Genomic DNA, 16,741 nt, shown 5'->3' on the forward strand with positions numbered 1-16,741 from the left:
ATCACGCAGGAGGAACAGCGCTCATGGCATCAGGACAGTGATGCTTCACCCGCCAGCCAAGGACCTCAACGCATCTTTAAACCAGTCCTCACAACCCCACTGGAGATGTGGGGGAGAATACTCCTCCCCAGGGGAAACTGAGGTGCAGAGAGGGGAAGGGACTTGGCCAAGGTGAGGCTCAGAACTGGGCCCTGAACCCAGCTTCAGACACCAGGGGAGAATGAGAGAGTGCAGATGATGCCCCTTCTCAGCAGTTTCTACAGGACTTTTCCCCCCTGTTAGATCTGCGGTTTTCCCTCCCCACCTCCCCCTCACTCCCCGCCATTGCTGGAGCATCAGAATTCGGGAGAACGGGATCAACTTTACTCCAAAAGGCCCAGCTCACACCAGGCACCCAGGGCAGGGCAGGGGTGACACAGAATCAGGGAGCGCACGGCCTCCTTTTCACACTGCAGAACGGGGATGATCCAAAGCCGAAGGGAAAGAGACTCCCCGTGACTTCTATGGGGCTTTGGAGCAGGCCTTCGACGTGGAGAGGAGCTTCCTGCTCCCAAGCACAGGGGAGAACCTGGCGGGGCCCTGCAAGGAGCAGCTCCCAGGGCCCATGCCAGTCAATAGGAGACGCGCCCACTCCTGTGCATGGCCTGGCCTCGGGGTGCTTGGTAAGCTGTTAACGGGTTATTCCCCGCCCCACCCAGGCAGGCAGCTACTGTCACCCCGTGCTACAGGTGGGGAAGGGCCACACTTCTGTGTGTTCACGCACAAGCGGTTGCACTCCCGGCTCCCAGCCCTGACACCAGCCCCGCCAGGGTCAATTCGTGCATGGTGCTGAGTGCACCCAGGAGCGGCTGAGCATCGTGGGGAGCGCAGCACCTCTCCCAGGGGCTCAGCAGGAAAGAGCCCCGGTTTCCAAGCGCCCAGCAGCCCCGTTGCAGAGGAGCCAAGTCCCCCAGCCGGCCGAGCTCTGCACAGCCTGGCCTCCAGCAACTGAACGCGCTGTCCCTCTCCGCTCTGCTGTATCTGAATGCACCGACCAGCGACTTGCTTTCCCCCCATAGCTAGCGGCAGCACGGTAACACACGCATGTTTGGCTCTTCCCCTTCCAGCAGCACTAATATCACAGTGCAAACCGTACCCTGACTGCAGGTCTGGGCAGGAGAGGGGCAGCCCCGCTGCCAGTTCTGACGGCGGCGACCTGGCAGGCAGGCTGCAACATGGGTTTTCTCCACAGGAGCTGAGCCTAGAAGCTAGAGGGGGTTTGCGCTTCCTCCAAGAACAATGCCGCACTAGCTTGCTAATAACCATCTGGTTTCCTTATCGCTCAGGCTGGTTTATTGTTCCACACACCATTCCCTGCTGGCTGGGACTTGCTGGCTGCTATCTGCCCTCATCTGCGCGCAGAGGATGCAGGCCTGACTCTGAAGGAATGAGCTCATGGCCTGGCGTGCTTCCCCAAGGGACAGACAACCTGCCCAGCCTCCCTGGCAGCTGCCTGTTCGCCACAAGCCATGTGTTCCTCACCCCTCTGGCATCCCCTCTCTGTCCAAGTCCTGCAGGTCAAGCAGTGGCTCTGGAGAGGAGTACAGGGACCCTGGGAGTATATTCAGTGGGGAGTGGTGGTCTTTTCATTCTACGAATGTACAGCCCCTAGCACAGTAGGACAGAGACTCCCTGGTGCAAATAAATAGTAAGTCTCCAAGATCCAGAGCAGAGCTCTCAACCTGCCAGGGAGCGACATGAACAAACGATCCATCCAGGGAGTGTAAAGTGCTGGGAGATCCCTTCCTACAGTGTCAAGGCAGTGGCACTGCAACATCTGTTGTTGGGAATTCCTGGCATTTAAAATAACAGAAGGGAGGGGGAGTGGGGGGGGGAGGGGACACCGCAGGGAACGCTGCGGGATCACCCCAAGTGGGGGAGCGGGGAGAACCCTGCAGAGACATTCCTAAGAGATGTTCCCAGCCTCATGCAACACCCACCAGGCCCCAGCAGAGTGCACCCACATTCATCATGGGGCCCTCTCGGCAGGGAGAAGCAGCATTTTGGATTTGTTCGTTATGGACTGACTGGACGGCGTGCCCAGCGCAGTGGCCCAGTCCCATCCTGTCATGGGGTTCCCACAGTTACTGCAGCAGGCCCAGGTCTTGCACACACCAGGCTGCTTCATCCCAAAGAAGTCAGCGGGTGGCAGTGCCACCGCAGCCTGCGGCACCAGCCTGGGCCTCCCACCCCTGACACACCCAGGCTGGGTCCAAGAGGAAGGGAGGCCAGGGCTGCAGAACAGCACAGACGAGCTGGCCGGGGCAGGCACCTGCAGCAGGTGGGTTTAACCCACCCAGGCATCTTACCAGCAGCTCCAGGGCTTTCCCGGGGTAGCTGCCCAGCCACAGGGCAGCCACAGCACGAGTGGGCGTCCTGCTCACTCCACGCCTGGCTCTCCGACATGTACAAAGGCTGGAGAGCAGAGCCTCGCAGCAGCAGACAAGGAGCTACCATGGCCCCACCTCACTTTGCTCCTACTGCGCCCATGATATTGCATCCTCCTCCGCTCCCACCAGCAGCACAGCCATGAGGATGGGCCTGCTGGGTGCTCCTTCTCAGGAGGGCAGCCGAGCCCGGCCTCACCCCTGCCCCCAGGGAGAGCGAGTAAGGAGCAGCTGTTGGGAGTTCCCAACCCGCAGTGCTCCTTGCAGGATCCTGGCCTGAGACGCCCGCCCCAGACAGAGCAGCCACCCGCAGAGCTGTGCCTGTGAGACTCCAATGCTATCGCCCGACGGCTCCCAGGCCCAACTACTGGCTGCAGACACAGAGCAGGTACCTTGGAACTTGCCTTCGGAGCCTGAGAGCATCAGGGACTGGTGACCCGAACGGTATTGCATACCACTACCCAGAAAGGGCTTGCTCTCCCACTCTGCCCTGCACAGGGCTGGCACATCCAATGCCTAGAGCACCAGCTGGCATGTGGCCTTTGGGAGGGGGTGTCCTTTGTACAGGTATAGCATGGCCCTGCCCCACCAGCAGGCCTCATCCTGCCCTCGACAGCTCCAAGGGGGCTCAAACACCATGGCCCAGTCAGTGGCAAGGCCAAGGACTGAGTCTGCAAACCAGGGGTGGGTCAATGCCAGCTGTGACATCAACGGGAAGGACTAGACCAAGAACCCATCCCTCCACGCTCACTTCACACCTGGGCCACGCACAGCTAGGAGAGGACAGCTCCCAGCCAACCCCCTCCACCACCCCCCGCCCCAGGAACAGAGCTGGGTGGGGAAACATGGAAAATTTTCAACCAAAAAACCAACAACCCTGCAAGTTTTCCAGAAATTTTGCAAAAGATTCCCCGCCCCCACTCTGCTCACAAGCCAGTTCGTGGTTACAACCGACAAAAACCGGGAACCAAGGCAAACTCCGAGAAGCGGGGAAGGGAATGAGCTTTGGGGAGCCTTCAGGGTCACTGAAGGGTTTCTAGGGACTCTTTCTTTCCATAGGCACGCACACATGCCCTTCACTTATGAAGTAATCCCAGTGGGGATCTGACATCAGCATTCATTCCGGTTGCTCAGGGCTGGGGGTCAGCCAATAACAATCGCCACCGTTGACCAGCTGCCATCTAAAGGTCCCGTTACGTCAAGCTGAGCCAACAGGAAGCCAGGACCCCGCTACAATGCTGCTTGACAGAATCCCGGGGTCCCGTCTGCAGACTCCTGGCCAAAGGCCCCTGAGGGCCCATGTTTCACCAAGTCCTCTAGGGAGTTGGTCCGGCAGAACTTCCTGCCATAATCAATTCACTTCCTCATGCATGAATAGGCCAAACGTCAGAGAGCTGGAACTGGGCAGCAGAGCAGTCCCAGGCCCGGCAGTAAATACGATACAGGAATTACACCAGCTTCTGCCGCTACGCTAATTCACCTCTCTCCGTTCCCAGCCAATAGGGCTGTACCTGGTAGACACACTGTCTGGAAAAAAAAGAGTCCCTGTCTCTCTGCTCCAGAGATGTGGTTTCAGGAGCTGGGGAAAACAGTGGACTCCACAGCTTCCCAGTTAGCATTTGTGGTGTGCTGAAGAGTTCATCCTTGAGCCCTGGGATATTGAGGGAACTCATCAGTTTTCCACCAAAGACGGAAATCAAAAGGAGCAAAGCCATCTGTGATGGGAAGTGCAGGGCAGCTGCTAGGGGCAGTTTTATCTCACTCAGCTTTTAATGCAGCTTATCGGGACATTATTCCCCTCATGGATACACACAGCAGCTTAGTTATTAGCGGAGGTAAACCAAGAGACAGCCAGGCAGCAAACCAGGGCAACAGGGATAGCGCAAAGTGCCAGAGGGGGACACTGGAGCAGGACTTTGCTGTTCCTGTCCCTATTTAGTGGAACAAAGTAGCTTCGCTGAACCAACCAAACCAAAACTAACAAATACCCCCAGCTTTTCCTGGGCAGTCATCTGACCCATTATTTCTAAAGCCTCTTTCTACAGCCTCCGGAAAAGCGATCCCAGCTGGTCCCATGGAGCTGACCCCACGCCAGGGCACCGCGCCATGCTCTGCAACAGGTGGCGAGCAGCATGCAGGATACGGATGGTTTGCAAGAGTCCTGGTCCCATCCTGGGCACCGAGGGTCAGGGATGGAGAGGAGGGACAAGGCCCCGCTTGCTGTCTGGCTGGAGACGCTCACTCACGCTCTGCTTCTGGGATCAGCAGTTGGGTGCTGGCTGCCAGGAGGATGGTCTCTAAATTTGGAAGGGGCAAGGAGCCTGCAGGTGGCTTCTGTTGAGTGTTTAGCACTGGGAGTGGGGGTGTCAGCTGGAGACAGATTCCCAGGCAGCTGCATTCCAAGGACAACTGTGACTAGCCGGGCCGGAACTCTCCCATGAGCAGGAGAAGCCGCTTTCAGATCAGTAACATCCTTGTTGGCTTGATCAAGGGCTTCCCCGAGGAGCCCTTCTGAGTGCGCCACATCAGCGTGCTCCAAGGCGGGTCTCCTCCCTGCTGCAGCACACATGCAGCCAGACCAGCTGCCCGGTGGATTCCAGGCAGAGCATTCTGGCCCGGGGAGACTGGCTCTGCAAGTGCAGCTGGGAACCTAGTGCCAGGGCAGAGACTTCACACCTCAGTTCATGCTGCAGGGGGCCAGCCACCCTGGGCACAGGTCTCACTCACAGCAGCAGGACACTGCATCTCCCCTCAGTCCTGCTTAAAAGGACAGCGTCACTCAGTACTAATGCCACCTGCACCCTTCTGGTGGCAACCAGATGGAGTGGGGGCCCCAGGGGAGCCACTAGCAGACCAGATCCAGTTCAGCTTCCATGACCCTCACCAGCACAGACCTGGCACCAGCTTGGCCAGCTGCCTCCTTTCGGCAAAGAAGAGCTTCCCGCTGGGACTTGCTGTTGGTACCAGCCTCCCCGGGGGAAGGCCTAGTAAGTCCTGCATGTGGAGAAAGCGCGACAGGGAACACGGGGGCTTTTTGCAGGAGCCCTCACATGCTCTGTCCCCAGCTGGTACAAACAGCTGCCCTACGGCGGTCCAAGGAGCTGGATCCTACACCCAGCCATCAGCTCTTTGAATTGCAACCATGCTGTGCAAAGCCGGGGGGGGGGGGGGGACGGATGGGGGGAGATGTGCTGCAAGGACACAGGACGCTGTTAGCAATGGCCCTGCGCTAGCATTTGCCAGCACCGCCAGTTATTAGGCTGCTGCTAAAACTCAGACAAGGAGGGTTCAGCTATCCAGGCCAGAGACCCAAGGAAGAGAGAAGTCGCCTTTTGCTTTACCCCTGCAGGGTTCTTAGAAACCTCCTTGCGGCCAGGGGGCTCCTGCTCCCTCTGCCCCTCTCTGCTGCCCTTCGGACATCTGGCTAAGGAGAAGACACACTATGCTAGGCTAGCCTGCTGTTTTCAGCCTGCTCCTTACAGCCAAGGTCTCAGCCAGCTGCTGAGAGCTTCCCAGGGCTGGGCACCCCATTGGCCAGCACTGGGACCCCAGCCCTGTCTGTCACGGACATGGGCGGCACCACGGATACCCTCCCAGGCGCCACGAGCCTTCTGGGGCCGGACCAGACCCATGGTGGAATTCCAAGGGCCTGCAAATGCCACTGCTCCAATGTTACTGTGTACATGACGGTTGCCGGGGCGAAGAGCAGCTGATTTGCTGTCAAGTGGTTGCATGGCAATTAGTGCTCCTTAATGTGGAATCCCTTGATCACGCAGTCCATGTGACCCAGCAACTGGCTTCCTGTTCCCCGTAGAGCACTAACCACTGGCCTCCGGAGGGCCTGAGGCCACAATGGATTTCCCCAGCAGCCCAGGTGTCTGAACTCTGCTCAGCCAAGGCAGGGAGCCTGGGGACCACACAGATGTGCGTAACGCTGTGCAGCCAGGTGGGGACAGACCCAGAGGTGCAGCCCAGAGACATGCCAGGCCCCACCTTACCAGCAGGGGTTTTCCAAAACACCCAGAACTTCCCCTGGAGCCAATGGGAGACATGCCTGCTCCTCACCTGGGAGCACGAGGCCCAGGCCGCTCCTCCAGTGCCCGCTGCTAACAGCAAGGCTACACCTCCCCACAATGCCCCAGTTCCACTGATGCACCAAGCAGAGGGAAGGACTGCAGCACACCTGCCCGAAACCGAAGGGGGAATTTTCCTGCCCGGCCCCTCCCCAGCTGGCATGATGCTGCTGAAGAAGCTGTTTAATATGGATTATTAAAGTGACGAGGCCTTGGATGACCTGGGCTGACTGCCTACTTTCCCGTGTGGATTTATTTCTTTATCTTCTTTTATAGACTTCTGTGAGCTAATAATTCTCTAGCCAGGCTGCCTCAGAATACAAACTCAGCAGGAAAGGTCCGGGTGTTCCCCTCCAAGCAAGACAAGGCATTCTCTTCTTCCTTAACTATTATGGTCGCGCCTAACAGCCCCAGCTGCGATCGGGGCCCCCTTGTGTTAGGGGCTGCACAGACACATTGTAAGAGAAGCAGAAGAAATTTGCTGCTAGTTTCAGGTTATTGTACGTCACTGGAAATGCAGGCGTTGTGTGTGCGCACCAAGATGTGTTACATCAGCAGGATTCTGCTCCCAAACAGCTTTTTGGTGGCGTGTCAGCAGCTGCTTAAGAAAATGGGAATCACTGTCCAGAGGAAACCGGACAGACAACACAGATAGAGCATGTTGTTTACTATACAACTGTGTGACCAAAGAACAAAGATGCTATTCCCATGATCAGGCCAGGCCAGGCGAAGCAACGTAAATGGCAAGGAGACTTAAGAACAGCAGGTACGTGACAACCGAGCACAACCCTCGAGCACAACCCGGGCATGGCTCTTAAGAAGAGCCTATGAGCTAAACAAGAACTCTGTGCTGAGTAGCAGGAATCAAAGGAGGGACAAGGCAGTGCCCTTCTCAATTGTACCGAGGGAGAGGGCACCAACCCCAAATTCTCCCCCTTACTCCTAACACCCAGGACAGTGGTCCCCAACCTTTTTCGTCTGGCAGGTGCCAGACGATGAGCCATGGAGAAGTGTGGCTGCGGACAGGCATCCGCCGAAATACTGCTGACAAGCAGCAAAGTCAATAGGCATTGACGCCGAAATGCCGCCAAGAAGCAGCATCATCCAGAGGCGTCGCTGTCAAAATGCCGCCGAAAATCGGCAGCGACGCCTCTGGATGATGCTGCTTCTCGGCGGCATTTGGGCGGATGCTTGTCCGCCGGCCAGTATGCGGGCGCACTTGGACACCCCAGCGGGCGCCATGGCACCCACGGGCACCGCGTTGGGGACCCCTGCCCTAGGAGTTAAGAAGTTACAGGTCAATAAATCAAAGCACTGTCTGTTTTGTTTCCAGTTCCTGGGCCAGTGGGATCAAATTTTGTCCAGCCAGGAGGTCATGTTGGCAGCCCGAGGCTCACCCTTAATTAGCACAAAGGAGACCAACGCCAAAGTCACAGCCATCAATGCCACTTCCCAGCCGAAGCACTACAAGCTGGGACTTGTAGGCTGCTCCACTGCATTACAGACCAGGGCAGGTCGTATAGCTCCATGGCCGCTGTTTGCCTAGGAGGCGGCGGCCACTCTCAAAGGGAATGAGCCGCTGAAAGGTGCTCGCTGCTAGAAGCGGCCTGGGACTCCTGGAGGCTGCTGGCAAATGCCATGTAACAATAAGCCAGGGAAGCAGGTGCTGCTGAGGAATGAAGCCCCTTTCCCCTCACCGGCTCACAAGGCCAGTAAATCCCACACTGTGTCACATAGCAGAGTGGGACAAATGCTGTTCCAGCTCCTATCCAAAGAGTGGCAGCGGCAGACACGGGCCTTTCAGACTCTGCTCCCTAGCACCAAAGGAAGACGTAGAGCTGCTTGCTAGGAAGGCTCCTCCAGGTAGTAAGAGAAAGAGCCTGGGGCCCGCAGGCCACTGCCACTGGCTTCTGATCTCCAGGCTAACCCCCGGGGGGGGGGGGGGGGGGGCCTGCCATGCTCAGAGCTGAGTGGACACGCCTGGATCAGCCTTGCGTGCACAGTCAAGCACCTCCAGGACGGGATACCACTAGGGTTACCATATTTTGTGCCTCCAAAAGGAGGAGGCTCCACGGGGCCCCGGCCCCGCCCCCAGCCCCGCCCCCGCCCCCACTCCGCCCCTTCCCCAAAGTCTCCGCCCCCTCCCCTGCTTCCCGCGAACATTTGATTCGCAGGAAGCCTGAAGCAGGTAAGTGGGGTGTGTGGGGAGGAGGCGCGGCCCAGGCTGGCCCCCCCGGCGTTTCCAGCCTGGGTCGGCTCGGGCCCTGGGGTGCCGGCCCCGGGCCCGGCCGACCACCCCCGGCCCGCCCAGCACTGCCGGTCCCCGGCCCCCGGCCGACCACCCCGGGCCCGGCCGAGCACCCCCCGGCCGCCCAGCACCGCCGGCCCCCGGCCCCGGGCCAGCCCCCGGCCCAGCGGCGCCGGATTTTCCCGGACATGTTCGGCTTTTTGGGATTTCCCCCCGGACGGGGATTTGAGTCCCAAAAAGCCGGACATGTCCGGGAAAATCCGGACGTATGGTAACCCTAGATACCACGCTGTGCACCGAGAGCAGCGCCTGGGGATGGGCTTTCTGGCGTGGTAGAGGGTTTGGGGGCTAGGCAGAACAGCTGCCAAGCAAACCCGCTGCTGTTGCCTGGCCCAGCCAAGTGAGCAGGGTCCCAGGGCACAGCAAAGTCACCCAAACACTGGGTCATTAGCATGGGGAGAGGGCCACCCGTTCCCCAACATGCCACGTCACTTCACCTCCTCAATCTGAGCAGGGATGATTCCCATTGTCCCTAAATTCCCTGATGGAGGCAGCCCAGGGCAAAACCAGAACCCATCAGCTTGTCCCATCCATCACGGAGCAGCTCCTAGAGCCAAAAGGCCTGCCCCATCCCCAAACCTGAACTTCCCTGCTGCCAGGGGAGCCTCTGATGCCTTGTTCTGCCCTCACTGACTAAAAAGAGCAATGGATCCCTGTCTGCCAGAGGCCACGCTTCCCACCTGCCCCGCACCTGGCTCCCCACGAGGACTCTGCCTGTTCCACATCACCCTGCAGATGTTTGGGTTCGCAGCGATAAAGCCTGTCCCATTAGCTGAGCTGGCTCTAAACACCACAGGCAGCCCCCCACTTGCTGGAATTTCTGCTTGGAATGGCTGAGCATGGCTCAAAGTCCTGCACAGGGTTTGTTCCCTCACAAGCTCACCCCCCCTCATATTCACGCTGTGCCCCCCGCACAAACGCAAGCGGCCGAGGGGGTGCCAAGCAGAACAAGAGCCGTCGGGCACTGCTCAGGCAGCATGGACGCCCGCCTCAGTTTCCCTGCACTCTGTGGGGGCAGTTACCCATGTCCCTGAGGGCTTGGGACCCCAGCCTCCTTGTATGAAGCCATGGCCAAAGCGGGGGTCCCAAGCTCTCAGGAACGTGGGTAACTGTCCCCACAGAGTTCATGTGTGCAAACACACACTTCAGCCTCGCGGCATGAGAAGGTGGCCCTGGGCCTCTGTTCTGCGGGAGACTCTCACACCGGGAGAGGCCCAAGGGCCGTGGTCCTTCTCTGCCCCTCTTATGAACAGGAGCCGGCTCCCGCTCCCCCATGCCACGGCCGCCTATTGCAAGGTGTGTCCCCAGGGCAGCTCTCCTGATCTCTCGTTTAGCACCTGGCATGGTGATGGCTCACGCACTGGCACAGAGCTCCCCAACTCGGACGCCTGGGGATGCACAATGCTGTGTGGTGTCCTGCGGGATCTCAGCCCAGTTCCTAATGCCACGGGCACCGCATCTCACAGACAAGCCCGTTGTGGTGATCCCCATTGCTGCAGGCTCAGCAGAGACACCAAGGAGCCAACAGCCAGTGGAGATACTCCTCCACGGAGGGATCTCTGGCAGGGAGGTGTGGACGCAGCCTGTGGGAGGGAGGCTCCTCTCCCCAGAGCAGCCAGCCAGTCGCCACTCGCTCACGCCCATCACTTAGCCCACCAGGACCCTTCCACATCATAGGCAAGGTCTCCGCAGCTCCCCTCCTCCTCAGCTCCACCCTTCTCCCCCTGCACAGCCTGGTAGTGCTAGCTCCGTGTACAGCCTCCCACTTGGCATGAATAATCCACTCCTATCTTAAAGTGCCAGATTGGGGGGGGGAGGGGGAGGGAGGTAGGCATCCTGGCTCCAGGCCCCTGCAAGTTACTCACCAAAGCTTCCATTTCCTCCTTCACGTCCCCTCCCCTCCCAGATCCCTCCTCTGCAGCCGAGGGGCAGCCCTGGCAGGAGGCAGCGGCTCCCCACTCGCTGAGAAAGATGAAAAGGAAATCTGCACAGCAAGGATGGGGGGGTGGGTGTGCAGCCTCTAGTCCCTTCACCATCACTGGGCCACAGAGGCCGGAGATGGGGGAACCGGCTTCTTAGGCACCCTCTTTGGCTCCAATGCCTATCGGCCCACGAGTCTGTTTCTTTACTGCACTTAGCTTTACCCAGCAGCTCTGGACGGAGGTGCTAAGTGGAGACCCCAATTCGTCTGGAGTCATGCAGGCACCCAGCTCTACAGCTGCTCCTCAGCAGAGGCTCTCCATGGACAATTTCCCAGGGCGATGGGACACTGTGGGTACAAATGGGATCGCTGGTCCCAGGCCCAAGCAGCCTTGGATCACCTCCAACAGGGAGGCAGAGCGAATCACACCCTGCAAGGGGGAACACAGACAGCCCAGAACTCCAAATGTGAGTCGCGACCAGGGCATGCCTGCAGAAGGGAGACCTGGCGGGAGAGAACTAAGAACCCCCCACCACATTTATTAAAATCTCATAATATTGGGGCCCGGAACCATGGTTTTTTAACGGTCAGGGTTGCGGATATTGAACCAATATCTCAGCCTTGCACAGAGATTCAGAATTTTAGTCCCAGGGTAGGACTACACCAGAACGGCTCGGCTGTAGCATCGACACTTCCTCCTTCCACAGGAGGGGGGTTCCCATCTGCGTAGTTAACCCACCTCTCCAAGAGGCAGTGGCAAGGTGGATGGAAGAATTCTTCCATTGACCTTGCTGTGCTACACTGGGGCTTAGGTTGGCTTAACTACATTACCGAGGGTTACCATATTTTAAAAATAAAGAAAGAGGACACTCCACAGGTCCTGGCCCCGCCCCTTTCCCACCCCTGGCCCCGCCCCAAACTCCGCCCCTTCCCCAAAGTCCCCGCCCTAACTCCCCCTCCTCCCTCCCAGCCACGTGAAAAGGGCTGCCCGAGCGCTACCGGCCTCACGGTTTGCCGGGCAGCCCCCAGAACCTGCGCCCCCGGCCGGCGCTTCCTCAGCGCAGCTGGAGCCTGGGAGGGGAAGCGCCCAGCCGGGGGCGCAGGGTCTGGAGGCTGCCCGGCAAACCGTGAAGCCGGTAGCGCTCGGGCAGCCCTTTTCACGTGGCTGGGAGGGAGGAGGGGGAGTTAGGGCGGGGACTTTGGGGAAGGGGCAGAGTTGGGGCAGGGAAAGGGGTGGGAAAGGGGCAAGGGCAGGGCCCGTGGAGTGTCCTCTTTTTTTATTTTTAAAATATGGTAACCCTATTACGGTAATCATTACCCCGGCGCACATTTCTTCACAGCCCCGAGCAACGTAGCTAGACCCATCTCATTTTTAAGTGCAGACCTGGCCTAAAGCTGAGGGATTGCTCAGACAAGAGGTTTCCGATTCGGGCAATAATCAGGAGAGGGAAACAATCCCTAAAGCATTTGTGTCTGAAATTCATTAATGATGGGAAAGAGCTTTGACCTGAGACCCCTAACTGGTCTCTCTACTGGCTTTAGTCAACAGGACTGGAACTGCCCAAAGCCAACGGCAGAGTCAGCTAATAGCTAGTTTGACGTCCAGATGTGGGTGCCCAACACAGAGGCTGGGAGTGGAGTTGTCGTTGGTTAATAGGCTCTTTAACGCCAAGTGGCTTTTATGGAGCGAGTCCCCATTTTATTATTCCAGACCACTCGGCAGCAACTGAGCAGGACTCAGCCTGAAGCAGAGAGGCTCCAAAATTTAGCAAGTCAAAACTAGCTCCTATCACACAGGGCAATACTAACAAGAAGCACCATGGCTGTGAATTCTGGCCTGTGGCTTTCAGCTCTGGTTATCTACTCCCTGGGCGCGGAGGTGGCTTTTCTTTAATTTGAGACAGCAAAGAGCTTTGCGTTTGCTGGTTCTTGGAGAGATTTCTCCCTCTTTCACTCCGCACAGGAATTGAAACCCCCAGCCCGTTCCTCCCATGTTTTAATCAAGCTCGATAACAATCTTATGAAGTGCTAGTCGTACTTCATTTCGGTCGTCAGCACTAAGCCAAGATAAGAATGTAGACGTCTGGAGTTCTAATAAAATTACATTCTTCCATGTGTTTTACATTGATTTTAAATGGAAAGGGCGGCCAGTGCCAGGCTTTGCCAAGCTGTCACTGTTTCCTCCTCTTTCCCTTCACTTTTATTTGCGTTTGAATTTTGCGTGGTTGTTGAAAGGTGCCAGGTTGACCTTCCCCTCTGGCCCGTTCAGCCCTCAGCCACCTCCAAGGCCCTGTCGTCACTGCTAAACAAGAGTGTTTTTACCGGAGATAGTAAAACGAGGCGAGGTCAGCACTATCCCCCACCTGGGATTGGCCTCACCTAGTTTGCCTCTCAGTAAAACCAAAGCGCCTTGTCGTCTCTGTGTTCGGATCTCGGGATACCGCATGCACTAGTTAGCTACCCTGATGTCAAAGACATTATTTTATTTATTTATTTATTTATTTATAGCAGAGAAGACACGGCCTTAGACGGAGGGCCCCACTTAGCGCTACTAGCAAACGGATCGACATTCCACCACATTTCACCAGGGATCCACTGAGTGGCTCAGAAGCTAGTTAAAAACAAAAACACCCCACACGCCACATTTCAGCCACTGCTGCTCCAGGCTGGGTTCAGACCGCCAGGCAAGAGGACAGTCTCATCCTCTCTTCTTATCAACAGAGACATTCTGATCGAGCTGGGCAGTGACCCAGGCTGGCTGTGCCTGCTGCGAGAAGAAGCAGCAGCAAACCAAGATAATGGAGAACCGTCCATTTTTAAACTTTATAAAGAAAAACCCACTAATTTGGCAGGAACATAAATATGAAGTAACATCAAATGCTCATTTAGGAGAATAACAAACTGTAAATTACCATCACAATCAGAGAAATTTGTCAACGCCACGCTGTGCCACGCCCACGAGGGAATGAACTCCTCCCCTCTCCGGCTGCAAAGTCCGGCTTCATCCCTGCTGTGTGGCGGCGCTCCGTCCGTTCGCTGCTGCGCTGGTCACCCCTCTTTCCAACAGGTCCACCCGCGAATGACAGCTCCTCGCCTGGAGCGCCACCCCGTACTCCCGTCCACGTCCCAAAAGTCAACCTCACCAGCTATACACTCTGTGCCCTTCACGGTCCAGCTCCCTCAGCAAATCCTCTCTTTCCACCTCCTTCTTCATGAATCACCTTCCAACGGCTCCCTCCAGTTGGATCCCGAGGCCGCTGCCTGGCTCCTGCTGGCCTCTCCCCGCCCAGCACAGCTGCAGGCTCTACCATTGTATCTCTAGGTGCTAGGACCACAACACTGGACCAGAACAAGACTCAGTTCAAGAGCATCTGAGCACTAGGGCCAACAAGGGTCACACCAAAGTAGCCCTGGAGATCAGGGCCCTGTTGTGCCGGGCCCTGCACAGACAGTCAGAGACCGACCCTGGCCCAAAGAGCTCACAGCCTAAACAGATGGGGCAGACACAGGCTGGGCGGAGGGTTACTACTACCCCTTATTTCAGATGGGAACGAGGCACAGAGACATTAAGTGACTTGCCCAAGGTCAAACGGGAAGTCTGTGGCAGTGGCAGGGCTTGAGCCAAGTTCTCCCAAGCCCCAGCCCAGTGGGTTGACCACCCGGCCACCCTCTCACCTTGGAAGCAAGTGGAGGGTCAGTCCCTCTGCTTGATTCCAATACAAAGGCACAGAAGCGAGATGCTGAGAGGGGATTGGAAGGTTTGTGTAAGAGTGAGACACCATCCCCCTGACCAGCTATGGAGGAGGGGCAGTGCAGGGGAGCAAGGACCCCACTCAGCCAAGTGCAAGGGAGGGGGGACCATATCCAGCACTTACATGCAGCCACGGAGGCCCTGGAAAGCTGCTAGGGAGCCCCTTGAGGGAGTCCCCCCAGCTTCAGTCTCACGCTACAGAAGGCTGCATTTCCCCGGTGAGCAATGACGTCTCTCTCCCCCGTCCTGCACAGAGGGGCCAGGCGGCTTGGTTACACCTGCGAAGCACTAGGAAATGCTTGGACAAGGAACTTACTGCTGCCTTGCCAAAGGTTAAAAGCAGCCTCCCCATCCCCCTGCACTGCTCATTCCAGTTCCCTTGAAATATTTACATAAGCATTAGCGAATGGATGTAAGCCAATAACCCCCTTGCTTTAACCCTGGCATTTCTCCCCACACTCTACTCCTGCTCACCTCTCTGGGTAGGAGCGAGCAGAGGCGCCTTTCTCAGAGACATGCTCTGGCTGCTGGGCAGGAATGACTGGGCGAAACTCTCTGGCCCTTGCGCTGCAGGAGGGCAGCCTGGATGATCCCAACACTCCCCCTGGCCTTAGAGCCTATGCAGTATGAACACACACACGCCCCTCTTCCCAAGAGGCAGGTCTCAGTGCTTCCCAGGTCCCTTGCACGCTAAGCCTGCAAACTCAGAGCCCTGGAACCTTTGAGGGGAGCACAGAGCCGCTCTCTGCTACTGCCAGCCAGCGAGGAGCCCCTTGCACAGCCCAGACCCTTTACAGGAGAACCAGCACTCAGCCACACGGGGGGGCTGTTACAGGACAATATTTGGAAGCCGCTTTCTGGATATAAAATAGACGGCAATGGGGATTGCATGCCAGCCCCTCCCTGAGGTCTGACACACCGAACCCCAGGCCCGGCCCAGGTCACACACCAAACTCCAGCATCACCTGCAAAGGCAGGGAACCTGACGCAAGCCAGACTGGAGAGGGCAAGCGAACCAAATCCAGACACATCTCAGAGCTCCTGTGCTCCCAGCCCACCCTGCAGTACTCAGGGGCTCCGTCTGGGCCTCCCGTATTTCACTGCCTGAGGGCTGGCACTCTATACTGGTCATCCATGCCCCATGCGCGGCAGGCTGGGCTAGTTAGAGCGCGGTTAACGGCAGGCACTGTCCTATCAGCTGGAAAGCAGCCAGGATTCTTGCTGGGTCCTTTGGCCCGTGAAAGGGAAACATGGTAAAGTCAGTCTGACGTGCCAGCATACAATCGACACAGGTTGTTAACCCTGGAGGTGTGCAGCAGTGAGCGTGACACCCTACCTGCTCCAAACACACGCCTCCTGGAAATACAGCTCCACTCCCAGAGCAGTAGCCTGCCCTGAATCACAGCCTGCACAAACTGGTAGTCATGTACCCAGGGCCCTGGGCGACCCCTTTCACTTACCCCCAGCTCAGACGTGAGGGGAGGGCTTAGGGGCAAACTAACGCCTCAGGGGGAGGGGGTTAAGGAATCTACTGGGCCAGCATGCCCCAGCAGGCAGGTCTGCTCAGCTCCTGGGCCAGAAGCTCCATAAGTCAGGATAAGGCATCTCATGTTAGCCCCAGAGATGGCTCCATGCTCCCGGATACCAACCGTGGGAGAGCCAGGGTGGGTCAGGCCTGAGAGACCCCGCCCTGCAGAGCATTGCTAATGGGCTGTGGTCATGGCAAATGTATATACTTAACACAGGACACTGAGCAGGGGCACCAAGCCAAGTCTCCCCCACTCCCACAGCACCAGCCCACATCCCCCCCTCTGCACACACACCCCACAGCACCCAGCCGAGTCCCCCACCCAGATGAGCCCGCACGCAAGCCATGGCATCAGGCAGAGACACCCTCCCCCAACACACACACACACACACACAGACACACACTGCCCCTAGCACCAGCCACACCACGGTACTGGTCTAGATCCCACCCCTGCACCAGTCACTGGGACAGCCTTCACCAAACCCCTTGGCATCAGACCCCACACCCAACCTACACCCTGGCACCCAGTCCAGTGTCTCCAGCCCCTGAGCTGACCCTCCTGACCCACACAGAGCAGGTCCTGCCCCACCCTGTGCCATGGTTGGCCCCCCTGACTGGCAGACACCGCACTGGGGCAGGCTGCACTGCACTATGCTCCTTGATGTTATTTTTAGCACCTGCAGGCAGGGTGTGTGTTTACAAACGGAAATGCACTATCACCTACCTAACACAGC

The 16,741-nt window shown here is 57.7% G+C and overlaps 1 protein-coding gene across 11 annotated transcripts in view; it reads right to left on the reverse strand.

Annotated features, from left to right (window-relative positions):
- LSM1 (LSM1 homolog, mRNA degradation associated) overlaps positions 1-16,741 on the reverse strand; it is a 78,469-nt gene that overhangs the window by 25,158 nt on the left and 36,570 nt on the right. Inside the window, exon 1 of one of the 11 annotated variants that reach the window (XM_065584635.1) lies at positions 14,954-15,088. The exons of the other annotated variants lie outside the window; for them this stretch is intronic. Within the exon in view, the coding sequence (XP_065440707.1) occupies positions 14,954-14,996 (43 nt within the window). The 5' untranslated portion in view covers positions 14,997-15,088. Of the gene's footprint in view, positions 1-14,953; positions 15,089-16,741 lie in introns of those variants that run through there. 11 annotated transcript variants of the gene reach the window in all.

This window comes from Chrysemys picta, chromosome 2, assembly GCF_011386835.1.
Source record: "Chrysemys picta bellii isolate R12L10 chromosome 2, ASM1138683v2, whole genome shotgun sequence".
NCBI lineage: Eukaryota > Metazoa > Chordata > Testudines > Emydidae > Chrysemys > Chrysemys picta.